The following is a 23,463-nucleotide window of genomic DNA, read 5'->3' as shown; positions in this document are numbered from 1 at the left end:
CCTGGGGCAGGGGGACACTGTGGCTCACAGTCTGGAGCTCAGAGGAGAGCTGGGAGAGGGAAGCAGAGAGGGAGCAATCTATCCTGGAGCCTTGATGGTAAGCAAGGAGGGATGGTCTATTGTTTAACTGTGGAGTGCCATCAAAGGGTTGTCGTGGGTTTTTTGGTTTGCTTTTTTTCTTCCACGCCACCTCAGATGTGTGCTGTGAAAAGTTTTTAAGCACTTTTAAAGCTGTTCTTTGAGAAGTTAAAAATGGCAGCTGCAAGATGAATTCAGGGTGAGGAAACCCAACCAATAGTCATGCCAGGAAGAAGGTTCTCCATCTTGTTGATAAGATTACCTTCTCGATGCTTGATTCAGAGCTTCTGAAATAGAGGTCGGGGGAATAAGCTTTGGGATGTCCAAGCTGTGAGGATCACTTCCCTGTTCAAGAGAAGGTGCTGACTGGGTGTCTACACCAACCTGGAAGCCAAGAATCACACAGAGACCCCATGTTGGTGTCCCTGGAATGGTCCTCATTGGCCACAGTGAGCACACTCAGCCCCCTAAAGGACCATCCCTGCACCCAGACTTATACCTACTCTCTGAACCCCCAGGCCTGTGGCTGCCACCATCCCCTTTTGGTGTCTCCCAAAATGTCCTGGTTTCCAACAGGAACTGCACTCTCAGCTAGAGGTTAGATCTGGAGAAACCAAAGGGCAGGAGCTCACCACCTTCAAAGCCTGACTGTTCTGGAAATTCATCACCAACTGGAAGCTTTTCGGGGTCATGAGAGAAAGATGGAGGTAGACAAACCTGGTTTGAATTTCCAGTTTTGTCACTTACTAGCTGCGGACTGGTTACTGGTTCTGGAAACCAAGGGAGAACAATTACTTCATGGGATGGTGGGAAGTCAAAGGAATCGCTGAGGGTGGTTTCTGGTTACTCAGCACTCAGGAGCCCTCAGGCCAGTGTCTGCCACACAGATTTTAATCCACAATTTTATGGAATCCTAATAGCTTCCCTGTGAACTATGTCATGGTTTTTACTAATTCATAGATGAGGAAACAGAAGCTTCCCCCAAGAAACGTGTTTAGGCTTCACATAGTAGTGGCCTCTCAGGTTTGACACTCCTAATCTTGATCTTTCCACTGCACCGTAGCATTTTTAGGTACCTGAGTGGGGTAGGGAGAGATGGGCTGCTCTGGTTGCCAGAGTCTTTGGTTGCCAGTGGGAGGCATGGTGGTGGCAGACAGCGCACCCAGACTGCATAGGGCCCAGGAGAGCTTACGAGGAGGAGGAGGACAGAGGAAGCACGGTGGGCAGACAGAAAGCAGTAACAACCACAGCTTCCTCAAACTGACCCAACTTTAGTTTGTTTCTTTGACTACACACAACTGAAGAATAGAGGGAGGAATGGCCACAGCCTTGAGTGGAAGGGATGGGCAGACTCAGATTTGAACATTTCCGTGGATAACCCATAGAGGGAATGTGGAGACCTAGCCACCTGCCTTTCCCACAAGCAACTCCCCCCTTCATTTTATTTTTTAAAATTTTAAACAGCAGAGGGAGTATTATGAACTATTTCAGAAGGAACTAACAGTTCCAGAAAGGTCCCCAGCCTTGACATTGACATGATTCAGGGAAAGAAAGATCAGTAAACATGACTTTTGCATTTGACTAGTTGAGAGGGAATCAGAAGTTTTTCTAAAAAAAATATTAAATGGAAGAATGCAACTGTTACATAGGGTTAAAACAGTAACACCCAAATGTAATAAATACGTAATTCCCTGGGGAAATGTTTTGACTTTGTTACAGATAAACAGAATCTTCTCTCAAATCATCTCTTCTCTAGCTGAGTCACCTTCTACAAAGAGGGATTTCCTGATCTGTGGATTCTTTGTTTCCATCCTCCAGTCCTGAACTAAGTTCTTCTGTCCATTTCTGGGAAGTAGACTATGGGCAGAAAACCAGAACACAGCACTCAAACCATACTCCCACCTCCCCATCGTAGAGCTTCATGGAGTCGCAGGTTGGATTTTCCAAAAACAGGCATTGAGGCAAAGTTTTGGGTGCAAGTTGCTGATTAGGGACCAACTCCTGTGAAAGAAAGAGGGAGGGAGCCGGATTGGACCAAGGGAGAAATAAAACTGAGATACAGGCCAGATGAACCTGGCGGGGAGCTCTGGGGTGGCTATTGTCCATCCAAGTCTCCTGCACTGGGCCAAAATAGCCAGGCCCTTGTATACCTCGCTCAGTCACCAAGTGTGGGCTTCCCCAGGAGGGGCATCATCTTGGGAGAGGCAGCTCTATGCAGGGGAGGCTGACCCTGGAGTAACGGACAGCTGGAGGCCGTCTGTTGACCACACTTCCTGCGGCTGGGCTGCACGTCCATCCTTGAAGAAGGCTCTGATGGTGCATTTCTGTGTTTACCACAAAGGCCACCCATGTAATGTCCTTGCTAGCTCTCAGGGATTTGGTAGTTGGATGGAGATGAGGCATTGCCTAAGACCACACGGGAATTTGGTCTAAATTTTCATGACGTACGATGTTGCCTAAGCTCTCAGTGTAATTATGTATTATATCTTCGTTAAAAAGATGGAGCAGGTCTTGGTTTTCAATTCATATTGAGATTCCAAGACAATAATGACAGATCTTTGAGGAAAAAGAATAGAGAACTGTCAGTAAATATTTCCCCTTCTCAGTTATTTATTGTGGAATAACATACCACTACAAACACATAGTGGCTTAAAATGGCAAGTTATTATTTCTTACAAGTATGTGGAGTGAATGGGCTCAGCTGGGCAGTTCTGATTCATATGGGGTAGGCTGAGGTCACACATGCAGGTGCATTCAGCTGGGAGCTTGGCTAAAGCTGGGACATCCAAGATGATCTCCTCTCCCCCTAATGCTCCCTCCATACGGCCTTTAGTCATGCAGTGTCCCGGCCTGGACTTCTTCATAACATAGTGGCTAATCTCCCAAGTAGAGAAGCAAAAATTGCCAATCCTTTTAAGGCCTTTGCTCAAGTCCCAGAATATAATGTCCATTGCACTCTCTTGGTTAAAGCAAATCACAGACAAAGGCCACGCTCCTCTCGGCAGGAAGAATGGCAAAGAATATTGAACCATCATTAATCTTTTACTTTTCCCTAAACCATTGTGGCTCAACTCCTGCAGATAATAGCTTCCCAGGCCTGCACTTCAGATGTTATTTTTACGATCTGGGGTAGAGCCTGTCCCTAGCTATTTCAGCTTCTTAGAGGATTCTAATATGCAGCCCTGACTATGATGTCTTTTATCCCTCTTTTCTTACTGACATGGCTTCCATCTTGCAGGAAACCCTGTGTGGCTTATGTCTGGAAAAACATCCATCCTGCTCCCTAAATAGTTCTCTAATTCGTTCTTTACTTACTTATTTAACACTTAGTGCAGGGTGTCCCAAAGATTGCTGATAAAGTCACCATACAAAATATTTACAAAATATTCTCTACCTCAAAGAGGTTGACCACCTCTTTATAAAATTTGTAATGAATATTTTATAAGTAAAGATGCAATTAGCTACATTTCTCCATGTAGGGTGACTTTAGGGTGACTTTGCAACCCGCTGTATTACACTTACTTATAGGTGAACCAGAAAAGTGAGAACTTAGTTTCACTCCTAACAAATCAGCCATTGATCTGAAGCAACACATTTAGAAATATGTCTTAAGGTCAGTAGTATCTGCTGGGATAACACTCGTTCTCTCAAATCCTCAGCTAAATTCTAAAGCTAAATTTTAGACTTCAGTCCCTACCATGCGGTGTAGGGTTATAAGCGGCCTTTGTTCTTTCAAATCACTGATAGACTATTGGTAATTTAGACTTGCGGAAAAACTCTTTTATTTATTCAAAGCTTTGGCTTTCTTTCTGCAGCAGAGTTTTGTGCTGTGCTGACATTATATGGCTCAGGGTTGGCAGTGCTCTTAGATAACAAAGAAGCAACTGTGTCACACAAGGTCTGCTTTAAACATCATCCACAGCAGCGGTTTGCAGCAAAGAAGTGGTCCACCAGCCACAGTGGATCTCTCCTAGATATTATTTACTGATCAAGTATGATAAATGGATTGATGCAATTCCAAGTCAAAGCGAAAAAAAGTGCAGTGTTTTAGACAGTGAAGCCTTATCATAAGTGAATTAGCATTTCCATTAGGTTATCATTAGGTTATTTAATAATGATTCTTAACCTGGGGTAAGGGTCTATAGTTAGGATTTAAGGAGGTCAGTGAAGACGGAAAGGGAAAAAGTGCATCTTTATTTTCATCGACTTCTAACTGAAATAGCATTTCCTTTCATTATGAATCCTGAATTTTAGCATTTCCTTCCATTATGAAAGCAGGCAACAAATCATAGTGGCATTAGCAGCACCCCGACTTTGTCTCTAATAAAAAGCAGAGATATTTTCATAGTACATCACATGTGCTGTCAGAGATACCTTAAAACAACCTTTATGCTCATGACTACTTTAAAATTATAGTAATTATCAAATTGATCAATTGCTCTTACTGAAATGCTAATATAGAGATATATACAATTACAATTTTTTTGGTTATTTTGATGATTTCGATGGAATAGCTTCATTTGTAATCTGTGATATATGTGTGTATTGTGTGCTCATGCTTATCATGTATTTAAAAACATTATTATAAGTTGCCCTGTGACCCACCAGTCATAGGGGTCCATAGTATAAAAACAGATTAAGAATTCATGCAATAGACTACTTGAATCATTAAAAATAATTTATATCTCTTCCCAATCCAAATGACAGATCATCTTTTTCGGAATCCTAGACTGGGACATTCTGAGCTCAGCTGTCAAGTGGACCTGAATTTTGTCCCTAGTTTCTTACCTTGGCAATTCTAACTACTTTTATCACCATGTTCAATCAACTCTGTAGGGATTAGGAGAATTGGTTAAGAGAATGATACTAGATTAGGTTCCCTGCCACCCACTAGCTGTGTGACCGTGGGCACCTTAACTGCTCCAAGAGCTTCCTCGCCTGTGACGTGGGGATATTGTCATCACCTACCACTCTTACAGAAGGAGTCCTTATTAGGATGGTTTGAGATAATACTTATAAATTAATAAATTACTTGATGCTTTACCTGGGACCTAGTAAGCATTTGACAAATGTTAGTTTCTATCGTCATTAGGGAGCTCTCCCAGATATAATCTATTTTCCCCAGACAAGGAGCTCTCCCTCCATTTATAGAGGCTTTATAGAGTCCATGTTTCAGATGATGACCTGGGCGCCACTGCAGTTGTATTCTGCTTTAACGTCACTGTAGCAAAGAAACGTCTTGTCCAGAGTTAGTGGTGTGGCTGAGGAGTTGTACAACATTTTGCTACGTGGCAGCCTAATAATAGGAAATAAAAATGGCCAAACTGACTGTGGAGATGTTTTTAGAGCATCAAGTCCCTTCTAGTTTAACAATGATCTAAAACATCCTTGTTGACAATAAAGAGCATCCAGCTTTCCTTTTATTTATACTGTGCTTCTCACATGGAAACAGGGAAGATGGGAAATACAAGAGTTTAGATTTAGGCCGTAGAGAAAACAAACTATCCAAACAAAAACAACCCAAATATTTGGCAACTCACCGCCCTTCTGCTGTCCAGCACAGAGACGGGGTATTTATTTTTGCTCCTACTATTTATTTTTGATGTGGCAACCAGAGTCCCAAGGTTTCCATTCTGGCACCCGCTCTGCTTGGAGCTGCTTCCCGGAGAAGACTTCCCACTTTGCCTTTGTTTAAGTTCAGTTGCTTCTCCGTGTCTTCCCCGGCTTGCTGTTTTTAGACATGGAGCAAAGCACAGCAGAAAACATGTGAAATTTCTTAAAGGTTTATTTTTGAGAGTTTGGCAGCATCTGAGGGTTTTCCTTTTCTTGATAAAGGGCATGGCAAATAATATTTATAATTCGATATAAAACAGTGATACATGAACACCTTTTTGTTTCCCAGGCAGTTTAAGAAATACAGTACTGCTAGTTGCATGACCTGCCCAACCCCCAAGCCTTCCCTGTTGCTCCTCGAAGTAAAACCCTGTCCTGAGTTTTGTTTTTATTTCCCCCTTCCTTTTTTCATTATTAATAGTTTCCCTGCAGATATACAGACCCATAAACAATATTTGACTTTCCATGTTTAAGTTTATTATTGTCTAGGTTTTATGTTATGTAAAAGAAATTCTTCTGTATGTATTCTGTAAAAACATACTTTAGCTATTCAGCTGTGAGATTCACCTATGTTGATGTGCTTAATCGTGGTTCAGTCTTTCTCATTGCTACCTAGTATTCCATTACTTGATTCTATTATCCGTCCATCCTACCACTGATGGACATTTGAGTTGGTTCTAATTTTTTGCTACTATAAATAGTGCTGCTATGGACATTCTTGGCCATACCTCCTTGTGCCGGTGTCAATTCTGTGAGAGTTCTGGTTATTCTACCATCTCAGAAAACACTTGCACTTGACTCTAGTTGTCTTTCACCTGGGCTCGTTAAATTAAAGGAGGAAGTGAAGGTCCTTCCTCTTGTCTAAAATTCACAGTCTGTTTTCTTTTCCCCTCACTATCTCCTGTCTTCTTTCTGGCTGCCTTCAAATTAAACGACTCCAGTCTGCACCCCCAGCCTGAAGGTGGAGAGGAGGTGTCACATCCGAGTCTGGTGGGACTTTGGTTGTGTCTGAACGTTTTTCTTCCTGAGTGCCCTGTGCTGAGTTTGGCCCCAAACTATCCAGCTTTTAAAAATCAGAAATTCCTTCCTCCAGCACCTTTTCAGTTAATCTCTACGAACAGTGGTCGAGTAAGAAGCAGCAAGTAATCGACAGGTTTTCAATGTAGGCCTGGGACTCTCAGGCAAACCCCACCCCGTGGGGAGAACGACCAGAATCTTTTTCTGACAAAATTCCTCTCACTTTCATCACGTTACTGTTGAAACGACAAGGAAGAAAAGTTATTTAGCCAGTTGCTTTGCTGCAAGTCTTACCAGAAAATGAAGAACAGTAATTGGTAAATACTATTCACCCGGTTCCTTAGCTGGCGTTTCTCACATCTGCTTTAGAGATCCTTCTTGTTGGCCTGATTTTATTCATTTCCTAGTGTTTGGCATAGAAACCACAAGAACTAGCTATAAAGAAAAACACTGCATTTAGACAAAGCCGTAAAACTGGTGCAACATTTGGGGGGCATTAAAAAAAATGAGAGCTGTCTCATGTTATAAATTCCAAAATGAAACAGTTTTTTTGCTTTGTGATGTTTTAAAAGTTTTCAAAGATGCTCTATGAGAGCATTCGGAATGGGGGTTTCAGTTGCTGTTGACACTCCTTGTCCTTTTCTGATGTCCCACTTAGTTGGTCTTAACTCCTCTCCCCTTTCACCAATCTACCCTCCTCTGTGCTTTTTCCAAAATGTAAGTTTGATCCCTCAACTCCTGTACCTGCAGGATAAAGTCCTCCTTGGTGCTAAGCTCCTTGAGGGCAGGAAAGATATATTATTTATCCTTGTAGCGCACCCCTTAGAATAGTTTCTGGCACTAAGTAAATGTTTAGTTAATTAGAATCAAGTTGGCCTCTACCTTAACTCTGTGCCCCTTTCTACACCTCTGAGTGAGTGTGTGTGTATTTTAATACTCTCAAGGAGTGCTAGGGGTGGTCACCAATGGCACACACCAACGTGTCTTTTAGGAAATAGACTAGACACGCTGAGATAATGAATAGTTCAAAACAATTCCCTGTAAACTAAAGGCTGTGTTGTTTATGTCAGCTAAAGACCATTTCCCTTCTGTGTTCCAGAGGGGAAAAAGTGAGGATTACTCTCAGACACAAATTTATACAAGGAGTTGTAGAAGTTTCATCTCTATCTCTCCGTGCTAACTAGAGTAGCCCATCCTTTAAAAAAAAAAATTGAATTCTTGGTTTTGGGTTTTTTCCCTCCTCAGCTTGCTTCCTGAAAACAAAGGAAATAATAAACAATGGCAACTCCCAATTTTACTCTGATTATTTGCCAAGAGTATTCTAAGTTCATGAGGTTCTGTTTCACAAGAAAGGACAATTAGCATAGGAAGAATGCTTCTAAATTAAGCTACGCAAATATGCACTTAGTTAATACTCTGGGAGTTAATTTATTGTCTTATGTAAAATATAAATTGGCTTGCAGATCTATTTATTGAGGTATGACAGCTAGACAACAATGCATAATTTTCTCTTAGCTGTTGAATGGTTTTTAATAATCTATTGAAATTTAACAGAGAAACATTTCATTAAATGAAAAGTGGATAAACACTAAGAAGTCTAAAATTTAAAGTGTTATCTATACATGGAGAATGGATTTTAAAGATGAATGGAGATCGAAGAACAAAGAGGGAATTGGTGTTTGCTTTTTAAACAATAATTTTTTGTTGTTTTAATTTGGAATGTAACCAAAGACACACAAAATCACTCATGGGAGGGTTAAACAGAGCCAAAAAATAAACAAATAAGGTGGAAAATGTTGTAGGGTAAACAAATGGGCAGAGGAATGGAATAAAATTAAGTTATTGCCACATTGTCAACTGGACTAATGCATGATTTTTGCCTTGCACAGTTTTTAGTTGGGCAGTTAAAAGTGTGTGCCTTCTTTTACTTTAACAAATGACATCATGAAAATGCCATGCCATTTAGCATGTGTCCTAAACTCCTGGAACCTAGAGACACTTTGGGATTCTGGGATCCCATAAGGGTGATCGAGAACATAGTTAAATTCTGATCCTCTGGTCTGGAGTTGTCCTAAACAGACCAGCCTTGAGCATCTCAGGGAGCTCTAATACAAATAGAAGGATCTCACAGATGTCGTGAGGCCCTGAAATTCTGTTGTTATTGATTATACTTGAACTCAATGGGAGTAGGCAGGAATGGAAGCAGATGCCAGGCCCTTCTCACCTTTCTGCAGATATTTGAAATCTGCTCCATCTGATTTCATAAACCAATATTTTAAAGAAGTTTTAGACTTTAAAGTTCACCCACTTAGATGAATGTTTGTTGGGCTTACCTTGAGAAAAGGAAGAACGCCAAAATGTTTCCTCTTTCCGGAGGAGAGTCAAAATGCCAGAGAACTGCTGGTCTGAGGGGAAAGTGGTTTGGGCAAAGAGGGCACTGATTTGCCAATTTCCGTAGTGTAAATACTCCCACGTGGCAGATTTCATGCTGCCAACTTGACATCACTGAATGTGCACTTGAGCAGCAATGTACACAAACGGGCTCCCTGGGTCTAGCACTCTATGGCTAGAACCATCCCATACTGCTGTTTTCAGGAAATAAAACTCTAGCAAGTTGGCTGGCTCCTGTTTCCATGTTACCCAGACAACCGTGGGTAGGATCTAAGTCAAATTTGTCCAACCTTCGGCCTACAGGCAACATGCACCTCAGCCTGGTATGGATGGGGCCAAACTCCTAAACTTACTTCAAACATTATGGAAATTTTTGTGATTTTTTTCTTGATGGAACTCAATTGCACAGTTGTTGAGCATGAACTTTGTAGATGACAATGTCAAGTCACAATGTCACATAAAATAAAGGAATGTGCACTCTCTCACGATTCGGGCTCACACATGCCTTCAGTTTTGTGGTGCTGTGCAACCTCCACTGTGCTGTCTTCCAAATGCAGACAGTTGAATTGACACCATCAGATGTTACAGGTGCTTGCAATGACTCAGCAAGGCAGTGATTATCAACAATATTTCAATCTACCGTTGCAATATTCGGCCTTTAATGTTATTTAGAAGGCAGATGAGCATTCTTATTTGATTATTAAAGGTTCTTCCACACCTCAGAAGTGCCTCACACATCACCCTCTGCACTTTACAATCGGCCTCCACTTCACCTTGCATCGGCAGCCAAGACACAAAAGGGCCCAAACCCTACTTTCTGTTTTCCTGTCAATTAATTTTTATAATGAAAATAAATATAGTCCCTTATCTACTATTATTATTATTTTTTAATCCCAGCATGGCTTCTACAACTTCTCAAAAGAAAACAGAACCTCCCCCCCCCAAAAAAAAATTATGGTTGAAGGAAGATTAGTTCATGAAAAGTGGACAAATGACTAGTTTTTTGTTGAGGCAAATAGTAAAATTAACTTATAGAGAATTTGTGCACATTTTTAAAGACTATAATTTCATGCGAAAATAGGCTGCCAGCTTCAGTGAAGGACTGTGTAGTTGAGAACAAAATAGCAGAACTGAAAAAAAAAGTCTGTCTTCTCAACAAAAATTTTTTTACAAAATTTAAATTTTGTATAATTTACCCTGAAAAAAGGGGGCGTATTTCTAAAATCAGTCTGTCTCCTTAGACTATAGCCAGGAGCATTGAAGAAAGAAAAATCTATCCAAAGAAGTTTAGAGAGTAAAGTTGCTAATTTAAAATGTTAGGCTTTGGTGATGAATGACAGCACTGATGCTACAAATATGAGTCAACTTGCCGTTTTTATTAGAAGCTCTGACGATAAACATGTCATTGAAGAAATGGCTTCTGTAGTGCCACTGAAAGACACAACTAGGTTAAGAGACTTATGCAAGACTGTAAAATATATGTTAAAGAGATTTTCTGTGTTCATCATCAACATAACTGGTATATCTACTGACGGTGCCCTGGTAGGTAAAAGAGAGGAATTTGCATGATTAATACAAGAGGATGCAATTATTGACCCAAACTCACATTTGATGAAGTATCGTCGCGTCGTACATCAAGAAAACTTGTGCACAAAGCTTTACAAATGGGGGACGTCATGCAGATGGTCATCAAGACTGTGAATTTCATAAAGGCCAAGGAATTGTGTCATCACCAATTGCAGGAATTCCTTGAAAGCATCGATGTGACTCTGACGACATCACTTGGTTTTTGGAAGATGGATAAGTCTAGGCCAAATGTTGAAAAGTTTTTAGGATTTGCAACATGTTTTCAAGTCATTTATGGTATCAAAAGCCAAATTGGTGCCAGACCTTGACCATGAAAACCGGCTTACAGAATTAGCATTTTTAGTGGATTTAACTGTTCATTTAAATGAGCTAAACATGCATCTTGTTGCGAAAACCAACTTATCAATACAATATTTCCGACCATAAAGCCTTCCAAATGCAACTGAGATTATGGCAAGCTCAAAGTAAGGCAAACAATTTATGCATTTCGACACATTGGCTAAACATAGTCCTGTGAATAGCAAAAAATATACAGCCTTGCTTTTTGATTTGATATAAGAATCTGCAAACAAATTTCATGATTTCCAGGAAGATAAGCAATATTTCGGTGCATTTGTGATTGCATTTTCTCTTGACATAGATTTTCAAATAGAATTCGTAGACCTACAACCTGACGTTCAAGTGAACAATATTTTTGATCATGTCTCTTTACTAGACTTTTATTGCTCCTATCTTCCCAGAGACAGACATCCCTCACTTCATAATCACACCTTATTTATGTCATCTCTTTTTGGCAGCACTTATATTTGCAAGCAATTATCTTCGAGACTGAAGCATATTAAACGTAAAATTAGAACCAAAATATCTGATGAGCACCTTGAGAACTCCCTGAGAATTGCAACTATTTCCATCGAACCAGAATATTGACACATTAGTATCTCAAATGCAATGTCAGATATCCGGCTGGGTTTATGTCGCCCACTTTTCTTTTACTTTTATAAAAAAAAATTAAAAACAAAGATGTTTTATTCATTAGATGTGTACATTTTCTATATTAGTGATTGCAAGCTTGGGACTTACACAGTGATTTTTTTTTTTAAGGCTGTCAGAATGGGCTGCATAATTAGGATTATCAAGTGAAGGCCATTTTGCTTATCTGTGGTGGCAGATATCATGAAAATTATGCAGGGACCTTTGGGGGGGGGGTTGTGCATCAGCTTTTGTTAGTATTTGTGTATTCAAGGTGTGACTCAAAACAGCTCTTCTTTGAGAGTAACCCAAGAAGCCAAAGTGTGGGCATCCCTGATCTAAGTCCTTGCAACACTCCTGGCAGAAAGCATTTACTGCTATAACCTCTGCCCGCTCCTCCCCCTCTCTCATTCTCTTGCAAAAGAAAACTGCAAGTGTAAATCATAAAGCTAGATATTGAGTAAGGGTAAATAATGAACTGGATTGTGCTTTTTACCCTCTTGAGGATATCAAATTTAAAAACTGGACGTGGAATGAGAGAACGAGGAAGAGAAGTTTCAATTACTTTTTAATTGCACCAAACCCCGGGTTGCAAAGTGGGTCCCTAAAAGGGGGAAAAGACAGAAGAGCCTTTTGCCATTCTGCTAAGACAAGTAAGGTCTTGCTTGCCTTGACATTTCTGTGTAGGGAGAAAAGGGGTGTTTGGCAACAGCATGTGGTGAAAGGGGAAGAAAGGGTGGAGAAAAAGAATGGGATGGATCCTGGTACCGGCAGGCTGAAGGGAGAAAACTCACCGCGGACACAGTTAAGTTGAGCACATGGACAGAGGTTTACTCTCCCATTCAAGCTGTTTTATTACTTTGAGACTTTTCCCCCGGGAAGGAAGGCATGGAAATCAAAGAAGCCTGGAAAAGAAATATTTCCCCTCCCTTTTTTTCTGAAAAAGTAGAATAATGAATGTTACATTTTTTAGTGTTGTAACTTCTGGTTCCTACTCCTCACCTTAAAGGGAAAACAATATTTTTGGATCATAAAAACTCAGATAATAGTTGTACGGTGACCATTGGTTGAGCGCCAGCTATTTGCCTGTATCAGCACATGGTGCAAACTTAACGACATGTTTGTGGACTGAGGACCATGTACATTTTATGCGCATTGTCTCTTTGAATCCTTACAAAATGTCAAATATTATTACAGAGACCAACCATTCCAGATTGCCTGGCACGTCTTTGCTTTTAGCCCTGAAAATCCTATATTCTCAGAAACCCCTTGGTTCTGGGCAAACTGAGACGATTGGTTACCCTCATTCTTACTTCTGTTCACAAATGAGAAAATAGAGACGCATTTAGACCAGTGTGCTAGAGTCACAGAACGGGCTCAAACCCAGACCTGCTGAATCCTGAGTGCATGCTCATCATCTTTGTGCCAAATTGCTTCCACTACACTGGACTGTGCTTTTAGGTTTCCATTGACCATGCAGACCGAGGAAGGAGAAGGCACTGACCTTACTCACCCATCCCAACCTTGCTCAAGCTAACACAGAGAGTCTCGAATTGATAGAGAGAAAATTTTCTGGGACTTCTTTTTTATTAGACATCCTCAAAGTACATCTAATTGATCTATTGAAATGAGGCTAGGAGATGTCACTGAGGGCTCTTCACCTCTCAGATAGGCACTCTCTACCTCCCTAAAAGGAAGAATTACACATGTATTTCTTGATCTCAAGATTTCCTCCAACTTAAAGTTTCCCTGACGGTCAGAAGTCTGTTTTTCATATCACACGGTACGTCTCTTTCATTTTTTCTCATCCTTTTACCCCATCTATTATTTGGAAGTCATAATGGAAGCCCCTTTTACCACTATTAACTTTCCAGTAATATGTTGTCTTATTATTTATCCTGTTAGTTTTACCTGGAGATAATGACATACATCTTGATTTAAGAAAGTCAATGTTGAATGAGGACATTTACCATTGTCCGGATATTCAAATGTACCTTACAATACTTTATCTCAATTTATGCCACCTTTAAGCGAATTCTCTCTTTTTAAAAGCTTCTATATAGCTCCAACTCCCACAAACACGAGTATTATGGACATTCATTGCTTTTGCCCACATATATAAATTCTCAGTTTCTCTTTATTATTCTATGTGCTTCCCTGTTTCCACTAGGAGCAATTTTTTTAATTGTCCGAACAACAACCTTTAGCGTTTTTTTATTACAGGTCTACTGACAACAAAAAGAAAAAACTTTTCAGTTTTTTGTTTTCTTGAAAATAGTGTTACAAGGTCTTCATTTCTGTAGGAATTCTGGACTGGCATTTATTTTATTACAGAACTTCAAAGAAATTATTTCCCCGTTTTCCAGCTTTCCTTGTTTCTGTTGATTAGTCAGCTCTCTTGCTTCTCTGAAAGGATCGTTTACTTGCCTGAGACAGCTTTTAAGATTTTCTTTGTCTTTGGTTTTTTAGCACTGTATTATTATTTGCCTGGATGTAGTTCGTTTTCTTTGTGTTTATCCTATTTGGGGTTTGCAGAGCTTCCCCAAACTGTGGCTTGATGGCGTTTGACCATTGGGGGAATATTTCAGTGGGTATCTGTAAAAGTTACTACTTCTTTTGTCCCATTCCTTATCATTTTATTCTATAATTCCAGTTAAATATAAATTAAGTGTTTTGTGGCCTCAGGTCTTTTCTTGTCTTTATCTGTATTTTCCATGCCTTTATTCTCCTTGGTCCAGTCTATTTTTTTTCCTTTTCTTTTATTTATTTATTTATTTTATTAATTGAGAACTATGTACATTGATGCAATTCTGGGGTACAGTGTGGTGGTATTTTCACATACAATTTGAAATATTTTCATCAAACTGGTTAACATAGCCTTCATGTCATTTTCTTATTATTGTGTTAAGACGTTCATATTCTACTCTTAGAAAGATTTACTTGTACCCTTGTAAGATAAACCATAGAAGTGATCCCTCCAATCACCCTCCCTCCACCCATTCTCCCCACTCCTCTCCCTCCCCCCTCCCCGTATTCTTAGGCTGTTATTAGGTTATAGATTTCATATGAAAGCTATAAATTAATTTCATAAAAATGTGGAACGCTTCACGAATTTGCATGTCATCCTTGTGCAGGGGCCATGCTAATCTTTTCTGTATCGTTCCAATTTTGGTATATGTGCTTCTGAAGCAAGCACCCCTTGGTCCAGTCTAGATGGCTTCTACTGACCTAACTTCCAGTTCATACATTCTTTCTCCTACCATGTCTAATCTCCTATGGAATATCTATTACATTTTTAATTTCAATCAAAACTAGATAAATAACTTTTTAGTTATAGAATTTCTGTTTGATGCTCTTTTATATATTCTAATTCTCTGGTGAATTTCCTATTGTTACTTAACTTCTTAAATATTTTGTTCACGGTTACTTAAAAATATGTACCAAAAAAATCTAATATCTGAATCACTTGAGGTGCCTTCTTGTAGTATTTATTCTCAGTTTTTAGTCATTTTATTTTGTCTTTTTAAATGCCTACTAAATTTTATTAAATGCTAGGCAAAATGTACCGAAAAATATGAAAAAAAGTTATCTTCAAAGAGGATTTAATTTTTTTCTTAAAGACAGTTAGAGTAGAGGCACATCACTTTGATTCAATCAGGGATTGAGATGACTGGTTTCATGTTTGATTTCAAGGTTTGCAAGAGCTAACCTGTCTCGAGATTTTCACTATGTGCAAGCCATTGTCTCTCACGGATCCAATGCAAAGCCTACAGTGTTTCCCAGTTCCAATCCTCTTTGATGGGCCTGCAACTCCATTTTCTTTTGTTTCCTTTAGGAAGTTACTGGGTTTTTGATTTTACAAACACCATGAGACTGTTTAGCTTTGCATTCTCTTCTCTGTCACTTTTTACTTGGGCAGAGAAGCTTAGAAATTGATAAATTTCCCAATGTGAAAGCAGCGCAGAATGTTAGACTCACTTCTCTGTGATTATCTTTTCTCCATGATCTTGGCCTCTGAAGTTCCAGTTGCTCTCTGGCACCTCTAAACGCTTCCATGGCCAGGCACAGTGTCTCATGCCTGTAGTCCTTTGGGAGGCTGAACTGGATCACTTGAGGCCAGGAGTTTGAACCCAGCCTGGGAAACATAGCAAAAATCCATCTGCATACAAAATTTTTAAATTTTAGCCAGGTGTGGTGGTACATGCCTGTAGTCCAAACTAGCCAGGAAGCTGGGGTGGGAGGATAGCTACTGCCTAGGAGTTTAGGATTACAGAGCCACTGCATCCAGCCTGGGAGACATAGACCTTGTTGCCAAAAAAAACTATCCTTGTCTTTTGAATTCAGCTTCTACTACTGTTCTATGTTTGGTTGACACAAGCTATGCAGCAGTTCTCAACCTGTGGGTCACGACCCATTTGGACAGTATTAAAAGGCTGCAGCATTAGGAAGGTTGAGATATTGTGTCACAGTCTGAAACATAAATTTTAAATTACAATATTGTAACAACTGATTGAGCAAGGTGCTGTGACGGGACATGAAGCATGTCTCAACTCTTCTACTCTAGGGCCATACATCATTATGACAGCTGCATTGGTGTCTCCTGAAGCACCAAGCAGCTCCTTTCCTCCTCCTATTCAGTAATCATTTGCTGCACTAGACGTGAAACCATAGGATCACTTCCCAGAGTACTGTGGGAGCAACTCTTGGCCTTGATCTTGGCTCTGGTTTTGTTGTTGTTTCCTTTTTGAAAGTGGCTTGCCTCCTTCTGTGCTAGGAAGTATCTGCCAACCAGCTTAGTCTTTATTCTCATTCCCAAGTACCTGTCTAATACATTTCTGGGGTGCTATTTATTTTATCTCTACTAATAATTAGTGTCTAAAGGCCAAAAGATAAGATTTGTAAATGTAGAATGAAATGACAATAATAAGAGAACTTTCACGTAAATCAGAAACCATAGCAAGCAAGATTCTCTTGCGTGTGTATATTCTTCTGTAATTAAAAATTAAACCTGCCCTATATTCTGTCTCCCAACCTTGCATCTCCCATGTCCCTCTTATCTCTTTCCTGGCTGGTAGCAACACCCTTTGCAAATGTGCTTATGTCAGAAACCTAAAATGGGAAGGGTGTGTTGCAGGTGGGTAGGGAAACTCTCACTTAATGTTCACGTCTGATGAACGACTAATTTTGTTGGTTCAACTCTGACATCCCTTTCCCCTTCCCCTTCTCACCATCCCTCCCGTGAGCACACATCTTCTCTTGCCTGGTTTGGTGTTTCCAACTTGACGCCTTCTACAGTACCTCTCCCTTCCAAATCAGCCTCCCTGTTAGAGATTCAGTCATTTTTTCTATCATGCAAATATAAACATATCACTACCCTACTAAAAACCTTCCAGCCCCCGAGTCTGTGGTCTCTTGGGAACCAGGCCATCCAGCAGGGAGCGAGTGGTGGGCCAGCAAGTTCATCCTCACGTATTTACAGCCACTCCTCATCGCTCACGTCACCACCTGAGCTCCACATTCTGTCAGATCAGCGGCAGCATTAGTAGCAAATCCTACTGTAAATTGTTCAGGCCAAGGAGCCAAATCACACCTCCTCATGAGAATCTAATCCCTCCTCCCCACCCCTGCGTCCATCCGTGGAAAAATTGTCTTCCATGAAACTGGTCTCTGGTACCAAAAAGGTGGGGGACAATGTCCAGGGTGTATCCACTGGAGACAGAAAGCAGATGAGCAGTTGTGGGGGCTGCGGAGGAGGGGGAGTGGGAAGCCATGACTATCATGCGTGGTTTCCTTGTGGGGGACGAGAACTTTCTGCAGCTAGATAGTGGCGGCGGCACAGCATCGTGAAGGTACTAAATGCTATGGAATATACTCCTTAAAACGGCTCACAGGGCGATTTTATGTTAAGTGTATTTTACCCCAATTAAAACAAACAACCCTGTGGGATAAGGTGCAGCCCCCAGCGTATCACGTGGGACGTCATGGGTCCTACTAGTGTCTGCTTGTTCAGCCTCCCCCCCCCTCCCTCCGTCACACGTGGAAGCACTCAGAGGTCGCCGAGCATGCATGCACCTCACACATGCAGTCTCCCTGTCTGCAGTGCACCCCTCCACCCCCATCTGTCCAATGGCCTCCTCTACGACCCCCAAGAAGTCTCCCCTGAAATGTGCACACCAACAAGCCCAGTGTGAACTTCCCTCTGTATTCTGTCATCTAAAAAGGCACACGGGTAGAAACCTTTACTCCCAGGTCTGTGCATCTGTCTGGTTCCAGGGAGCATTGTATCATTTTCAAAAAAAAAAAAAAATGGAAAGAAGCTTTCAAGTGTTTGTATAACCCTGCTTAAATTCATGACACGGTTGTGACCCTCCCCCCTGTACCATCTGGAACATCTGGAACACATGAGCTGAGAGGCTTCGGCTCTCGTGTGGAAGCCCCAAAATATACCGTTTCTATCTGGAGAGGCTGAGATGAATCTTGTCACGTTTAAATGTGTAATCACAGCCCTGCCACATTTTCTTACACACCTCGTTGAGTTGTTGAGTGGTCTGTGTCCTTGATTTGTGAATGGTGAGTGGCTCGGCTGTAAACAATAGAGTGGTTTATTTCTCAGCACTCATAAATTCCCTGGCGAGGTTAATATCAGCAAGATGCTTTATGCGAATCTGCTGGAGAATGTACTTTTTGGGAGGAGTTTTGTGGCATGTGAAATAACCTTTGTTCTTTAACGAGCTTTTCTCTCCGATCTTAATGACACCATTTAGGATGTCATTGGGTCATTATACTTGGCAGCTCAGAAACTGAACCCAGGTCGGGTAGGTCACTGAGAGCAGGAGCGAGGACACCTGACCCCTTGACTTCTCCTTCACCACGTGTTACTGTGGCAGGGAAGGCGGGTGTGTGTGTGTGCATGGTGTGCGTGGGGGGAGATCAGATGGCCAGGAAGGGAGGTCAGGCTAGGTGTTAAATTTCTAAATCTGTTCTCCCTTGATGTAAAGAGAGAACTCCCTGGTTTGCCGCAGAATAGAAAAATTTCTAAACAGTGGTTCACAGTGAGTAGTTGGACCAACAGTATCAGCCTCACTCTGGAATTGTTAGATATGCAAATTCTCAGGTCCCAACGCTGGGCCTTCAGCATGGGGGCCCATGATCTGTTTTAACCAGTCCAGGTATTTTTTATGCCCATTCAATTTGGGGGACAACTGTTTCAAACAATGTCTGTAAGCCATGATTCTTGATGGGAGACAACTGAATGTTCTGGGGTAGTTAGGCTTCTATAGACATTTTGATTCTGGACTTTTAAGATAGTTAATTGTCAGAAAATAATGAGAATGACTAACATTTATTGACTACCGTCTCAGGCCAGATACTGTGCTAAGAATTCCAGGGACATGATTCATTAAATCCTCACCAACTCACAACTGCCAGAAGAGATTGTACTTCTTTCCCAAATGTACAAAAAATGAGATAGGGGCTCAGAGAGGTGGTATTACTTGTCCAAGTTCATACAGCTTGCTGTGTCTTGTCAGGCCCCTGCGCTCTGACCCTGAGCCCAGCCTGTAAAGCACTGTGCTGTCCATTGTTAGCTGCAGCTCTGCTTCTGGAAACAGAATGACCTTTAGCTCTTGGGTATTCAATTTATTGCTGTTCCAGACCATTGCTGCCAAACTCATTTCCAGTTGAAGCAGCTGGGATTTGTCACATACATGACTTCGTTAAGTGTCCTAAGCTGAGCTGAAGCTGCATGGAAATCACTCATCAGATCCCTGCCGAGGCTGGAGATTTGGATGAGAATCTGCAGGGAGAAAATTCTAGTGTAAGATTGTGGGACTGCAAAGTTTTTCCTCTAGAGTCACATGAAGGGTCATCAGACACATGTTTACCTTTAGTCTGTGACAAACAGTGGGACATGCTGGGTTTCCAGTTGCAAGCTTGCATACAAATAGTAGAAGGGATCTACTGTCATTGCGGCAAGGCACAAATGGCCACTGATCAAGGGTAGCATAACACGGAGTTAGTTCCCATTGGTACATGAAAGGGCAAGTCCAGTCCCACCTTGCAAATAGTCATCTGCCCTCCATACCTACATCACAGGGTGGTGGAGAGGTGGGTCAAAGGGTTCTACAATTAAGCTGTAAAATTAATTCAAAGGTAGAGAATTACTGTGCAAGTAGGAGGATTTGATTAAAAATACTGGTATTTGTTCTAGCTCATCATCTCACAACTGTGTGACTTGGACACCTAATAGTTCCAAATAGCACAGTCACCTCAGCGATGACTTGTATGGTGTTCCCCATAGTGGGTCAGTGCACGGCTTGTACAGCTGTGAGCTGCAAGGTAAAATTTAATGTCGATTGGACTTACCTCCCAGCAAGGTTGTAAGAAGGTGGGTGCTGGGAGGTGGGGGAGACTTTTAAATATAATAAATACACTATGCAGGGATACATTTTTGTCCTTCAGATTGTCCTCATTTCCCTTCAGATTGAGAAAGGTAAAAAGAACCTGGCCTCTTATGAAAGGCCTGGTGAAGGTGACTTTTTAAAAAAATTTTTTTTGTAGAGACCAGGCTGGTCTCAAACTCCTGCCCTAAAGAGATCCTCTTCCCTCTGCCACTCAGAGTGCTGGGACTACAGGCATGAGCCCCCATGCCCGCTAGGAAGGGGATTTCTAATTGCTGATTGTGAGTCAGCAGCTAGAAGTTACTGAAAGTCGTTTCGTTATCGCACGTGTTTACTTTCCTCATCCACTAGTCCTGTCTGTTCTCCTTCTATGCAAGAGGACCTCTCAGGCCACAAGGACCTCTCTGCATGTGACCTCCAATGCTCAGTCCTTGTCCTTTTGGCATTGAATCATGAAGCCTTCCTCTTTCCCTCTACTTGGAATGTTTACTGACAGTAGAAGCTTAATGAGTCCAGGGACCACTCCCCTTTCTCTGTACAGACCCCAGCTCACGATGGGCCCTGGTGTCGATGTGAATTCATCTCAACTAGAGATGTTTTAAGAATCCTTTATATGAGCTGACAAGAGCTTGGGTTACCCACGGGTATACATTCGTCAAAACTAGTACATGTCATCATATCATAACTTTACTCGAAAAAAGAAAATCTCTAAACACATATTGAACCCCAATTAATAATACGATGCTAAAGTATTTGGGGGCAATGTACTGCTGTCCCCATTTTATTTTGAAATGTGTCAAAAAGATATAGAAGTGAATGTTGGTGAGAGACTCTAAATGGTGAGTATATGAATTTTTTAAATGTGCTGTATGTTTGAAAATGTTTCATACTATGGTATTAGGGAAAGAAGATTGCTCTATGCTGTTCAAAACATGACCTTTTATGTCAGGAGTCAGGGTGGTTTTGTTATTTTGTTTTTTGAGAATTACATCCCCTTTATTACTGATAAAGGCTAAGATGAAAGGTATCAGTCAGTGTGAGGGATCACTGAACTGGCTGGCTGAATTAAGTAGGCATTCCACCTAGTTGCAGCCTGAGCTGGCCTGGGGTAGACCTGTCCACTTCAGGGGGCTAACCAGGTGAGGCTTAGAGCACAATGCTCCCAAGGGAGAGCCCAGGAAGGTCACTCCTAACAAGGATTTTCAAGTTTTATGTATACACATGAAAGGTGAACACAACTTTGTATAAACTTAACTAACTATACAATTTAAAATTTTTCCTATGTGAAGGTTTCTGTTATTAAAGCTATTAACAGGAAGACAGGCAGTGTATTCAAAGGCCTATCTTGGATGGTATCAATGGGTTGGTAGAAATTGTTCTGTATTTCATATAAGCTTGAAATATAACTTACATAGGAAAGCTGTAACCCAATTTTAGCCCAGGAATATGGGGAGAGGGAGGGGAGGGGAGGGGAGGGGGGATGGTGGGTGGAGAGAGGGTCATTGGTGGGATCACGCCTATGGTTCATCCTACAAGGGTACATGTGAATCTCTCTAATTGTAGAATATAAATGTTTTAACACAGTAACTAAGAAAAAGACATGAAGGCTATGTTAACCAATTGGATGAAAGTATTTCAAATTGTATATAGAAATAGTATACTGTACCCCATGATAGCATTAAGGCACACTGCTATGATTTAATAAAAAAATATATATATAACTTAATCTGAATTAAAAATTTTCATTTACTTAGAGTTTCCATGTCTCTAAATTTTGATTCTTCTTGTTTTTTTTTTTTTTTTCTTCTTTTAGGTAATTATTCGAGGTGGAGGACACATTTTACCCTATGATCAGCCTCTGAGGTCTTTCGATATGATTAATCGATTCATTTATGGACGAGGATGGGATCCTTATAGTTGACAAACTACATTTCTAAAAGAGAATATCAGAGGTTTTAATCCTTGAAAAGAAAAACATTGAAAAACAGAAAATGTCATATAAATAAGAAAATTATCTTTTTATATCTGCACAATGTTTCTCATCAATAAAGATTATCTTTGAAACAAGCAAGCTTTTATTTGGGGGGAAATGGTTTATTATAAAATTAACATGGGTGCATGAATAATAATTACATAATGTAACTTAAAGCATGAAAGGAATGGATTCTGTGACACTGCTTGCTACAGAGATGGAGAAATAAAATGTGGGGTCTTGAATACAAATTTTTAATTCCTACTAAGAGAGTAAAAAGTACAGTGAATAAATAAAATTATAGCAACATCTTTTCTGTAAGTTCTGTGCATATGAAGGTGTCTGGTAAATATTATTAGATAAGAATAGCTGAATTATCACCCCCAAAGAAATAGAAGGAATTATAATAGTTGTAGGGAAGAGAATCTCAAATGTTAGAAGTCTTAGTATGAACAAATTCTTTGAAATAGAACTTTATGTGTAAAAGATCTGGTGTAGCAATTCATAATAAGCAAAGGATCTTGTTCAGAGAACGTGCTAAATCTTTGTCTTTTGTTTTTTCTTTTTCTGAGTTTGTTAGCTCATTTGAGGTACACATACTTACCAAACAGCCTGCAGGCCACCTTCGTTATAAGGGTCATTTTTCATATAGGTTTTACATTCTCTACTTCTTTTCCCCAAGTAAAGAACAAGCTAATTTGGTATAATTGCTAGAAGACCAAAAAATTAAGATTTTTTTATAAATATACATATGTTAGCAATTTTCCAACTGAAGTGTCATATCCTGGCACACCTTGCCTGTTTATGCCTCGTGTGTTCACATTTCTTTGAAATTCTACAGCACATTTGGCATTTTCTACATCACTTCCCTCTGATATTATTATACCAATCTATGAATTGGCTCACTGGAGAATTAAATTTAGAAAATTAAAGACTGTTCTTGCTACAGATATTTTCTTGAGTTCTTTTAATTTCTCATTCTGTGCCTTGATTTCATTCAGGTTGGTGATTTTTCTTAAGACATATTATTCATTGTACCCATGACCCAGAAGTCATCAAATCAAATATTCTGATCCAAAGCAGATTTTAATTATTGCCGAAAATTAACCGAGGTGTGGGAGGGTACAGGGAGTTTTTCAAATAGCCTGATCTGCAAGTTAAATTAGCTACATTTGGTCCTCTAAGTATGTATTGGAAAGGGCACTGGGAGACAGAGATTTAGTTTCACCTGGGTCACACATGCACTGGAAGATTTTAGAGAAGTCACTTCTTCATATCAGCTTCTCAGTGATTCAAACAAGGTAGCCAGAAAAGGAGATTTCTAAGATTCCCTCCAGTTCCCTCTATCATTGGGAGAGTAGCTATTTATGAGGGTACTAGATGTTACAGTCAATCTTCACTATTTGTGGATTCTATATTTACGAATGAAGCCTGCTT

General features: G+C 40.5%; 1 protein-coding gene and 1 non-coding gene across 2 annotated transcripts in view; one reads left to right on the top strand and one right to left on the bottom strand.

The window, feature by feature from the left end:
- The window catches only part of CPVL (carboxypeptidase, vitellogenic like), a 115,032-nt gene extending 93,057 nt beyond the window's left edge, over positions 1-21,975 (top strand). The window contains exon 12 of the mRNA XM_003788609.1: positions 21,868-21,975. Within this exon, the coding sequence (XP_003788657.1) occupies positions 21,868-21,975 (108 nt within the window). The remainder of the gene's footprint in view (positions 1-21,867) is intronic.
- LOC111724893 lies at positions 14,745-14,851 on the bottom strand. Its single transcript, XR_002773108.1, has one exon. It is a non-coding gene; the product is annotated as a U6 spliceosomal RNA (small nuclear RNA).
- Positions 21,976-23,463: the final 1,488 nt, after the last annotated feature.

This window comes from Otolemur garnettii, unplaced genomic scaffold (genome assembly GCF_000181295.1).
Source record: "Otolemur garnettii isolate 467f Iridium unplaced genomic scaffold, OtoGar3 scaffold00028, whole genome shotgun sequence".
Lineage (NCBI taxonomy): Eukaryota > Metazoa > Chordata > Mammalia > Primates > Galagidae > Otolemur > Otolemur garnettii.
This window is presented reverse-complemented; position numbering and strand designations above follow the sequence as displayed.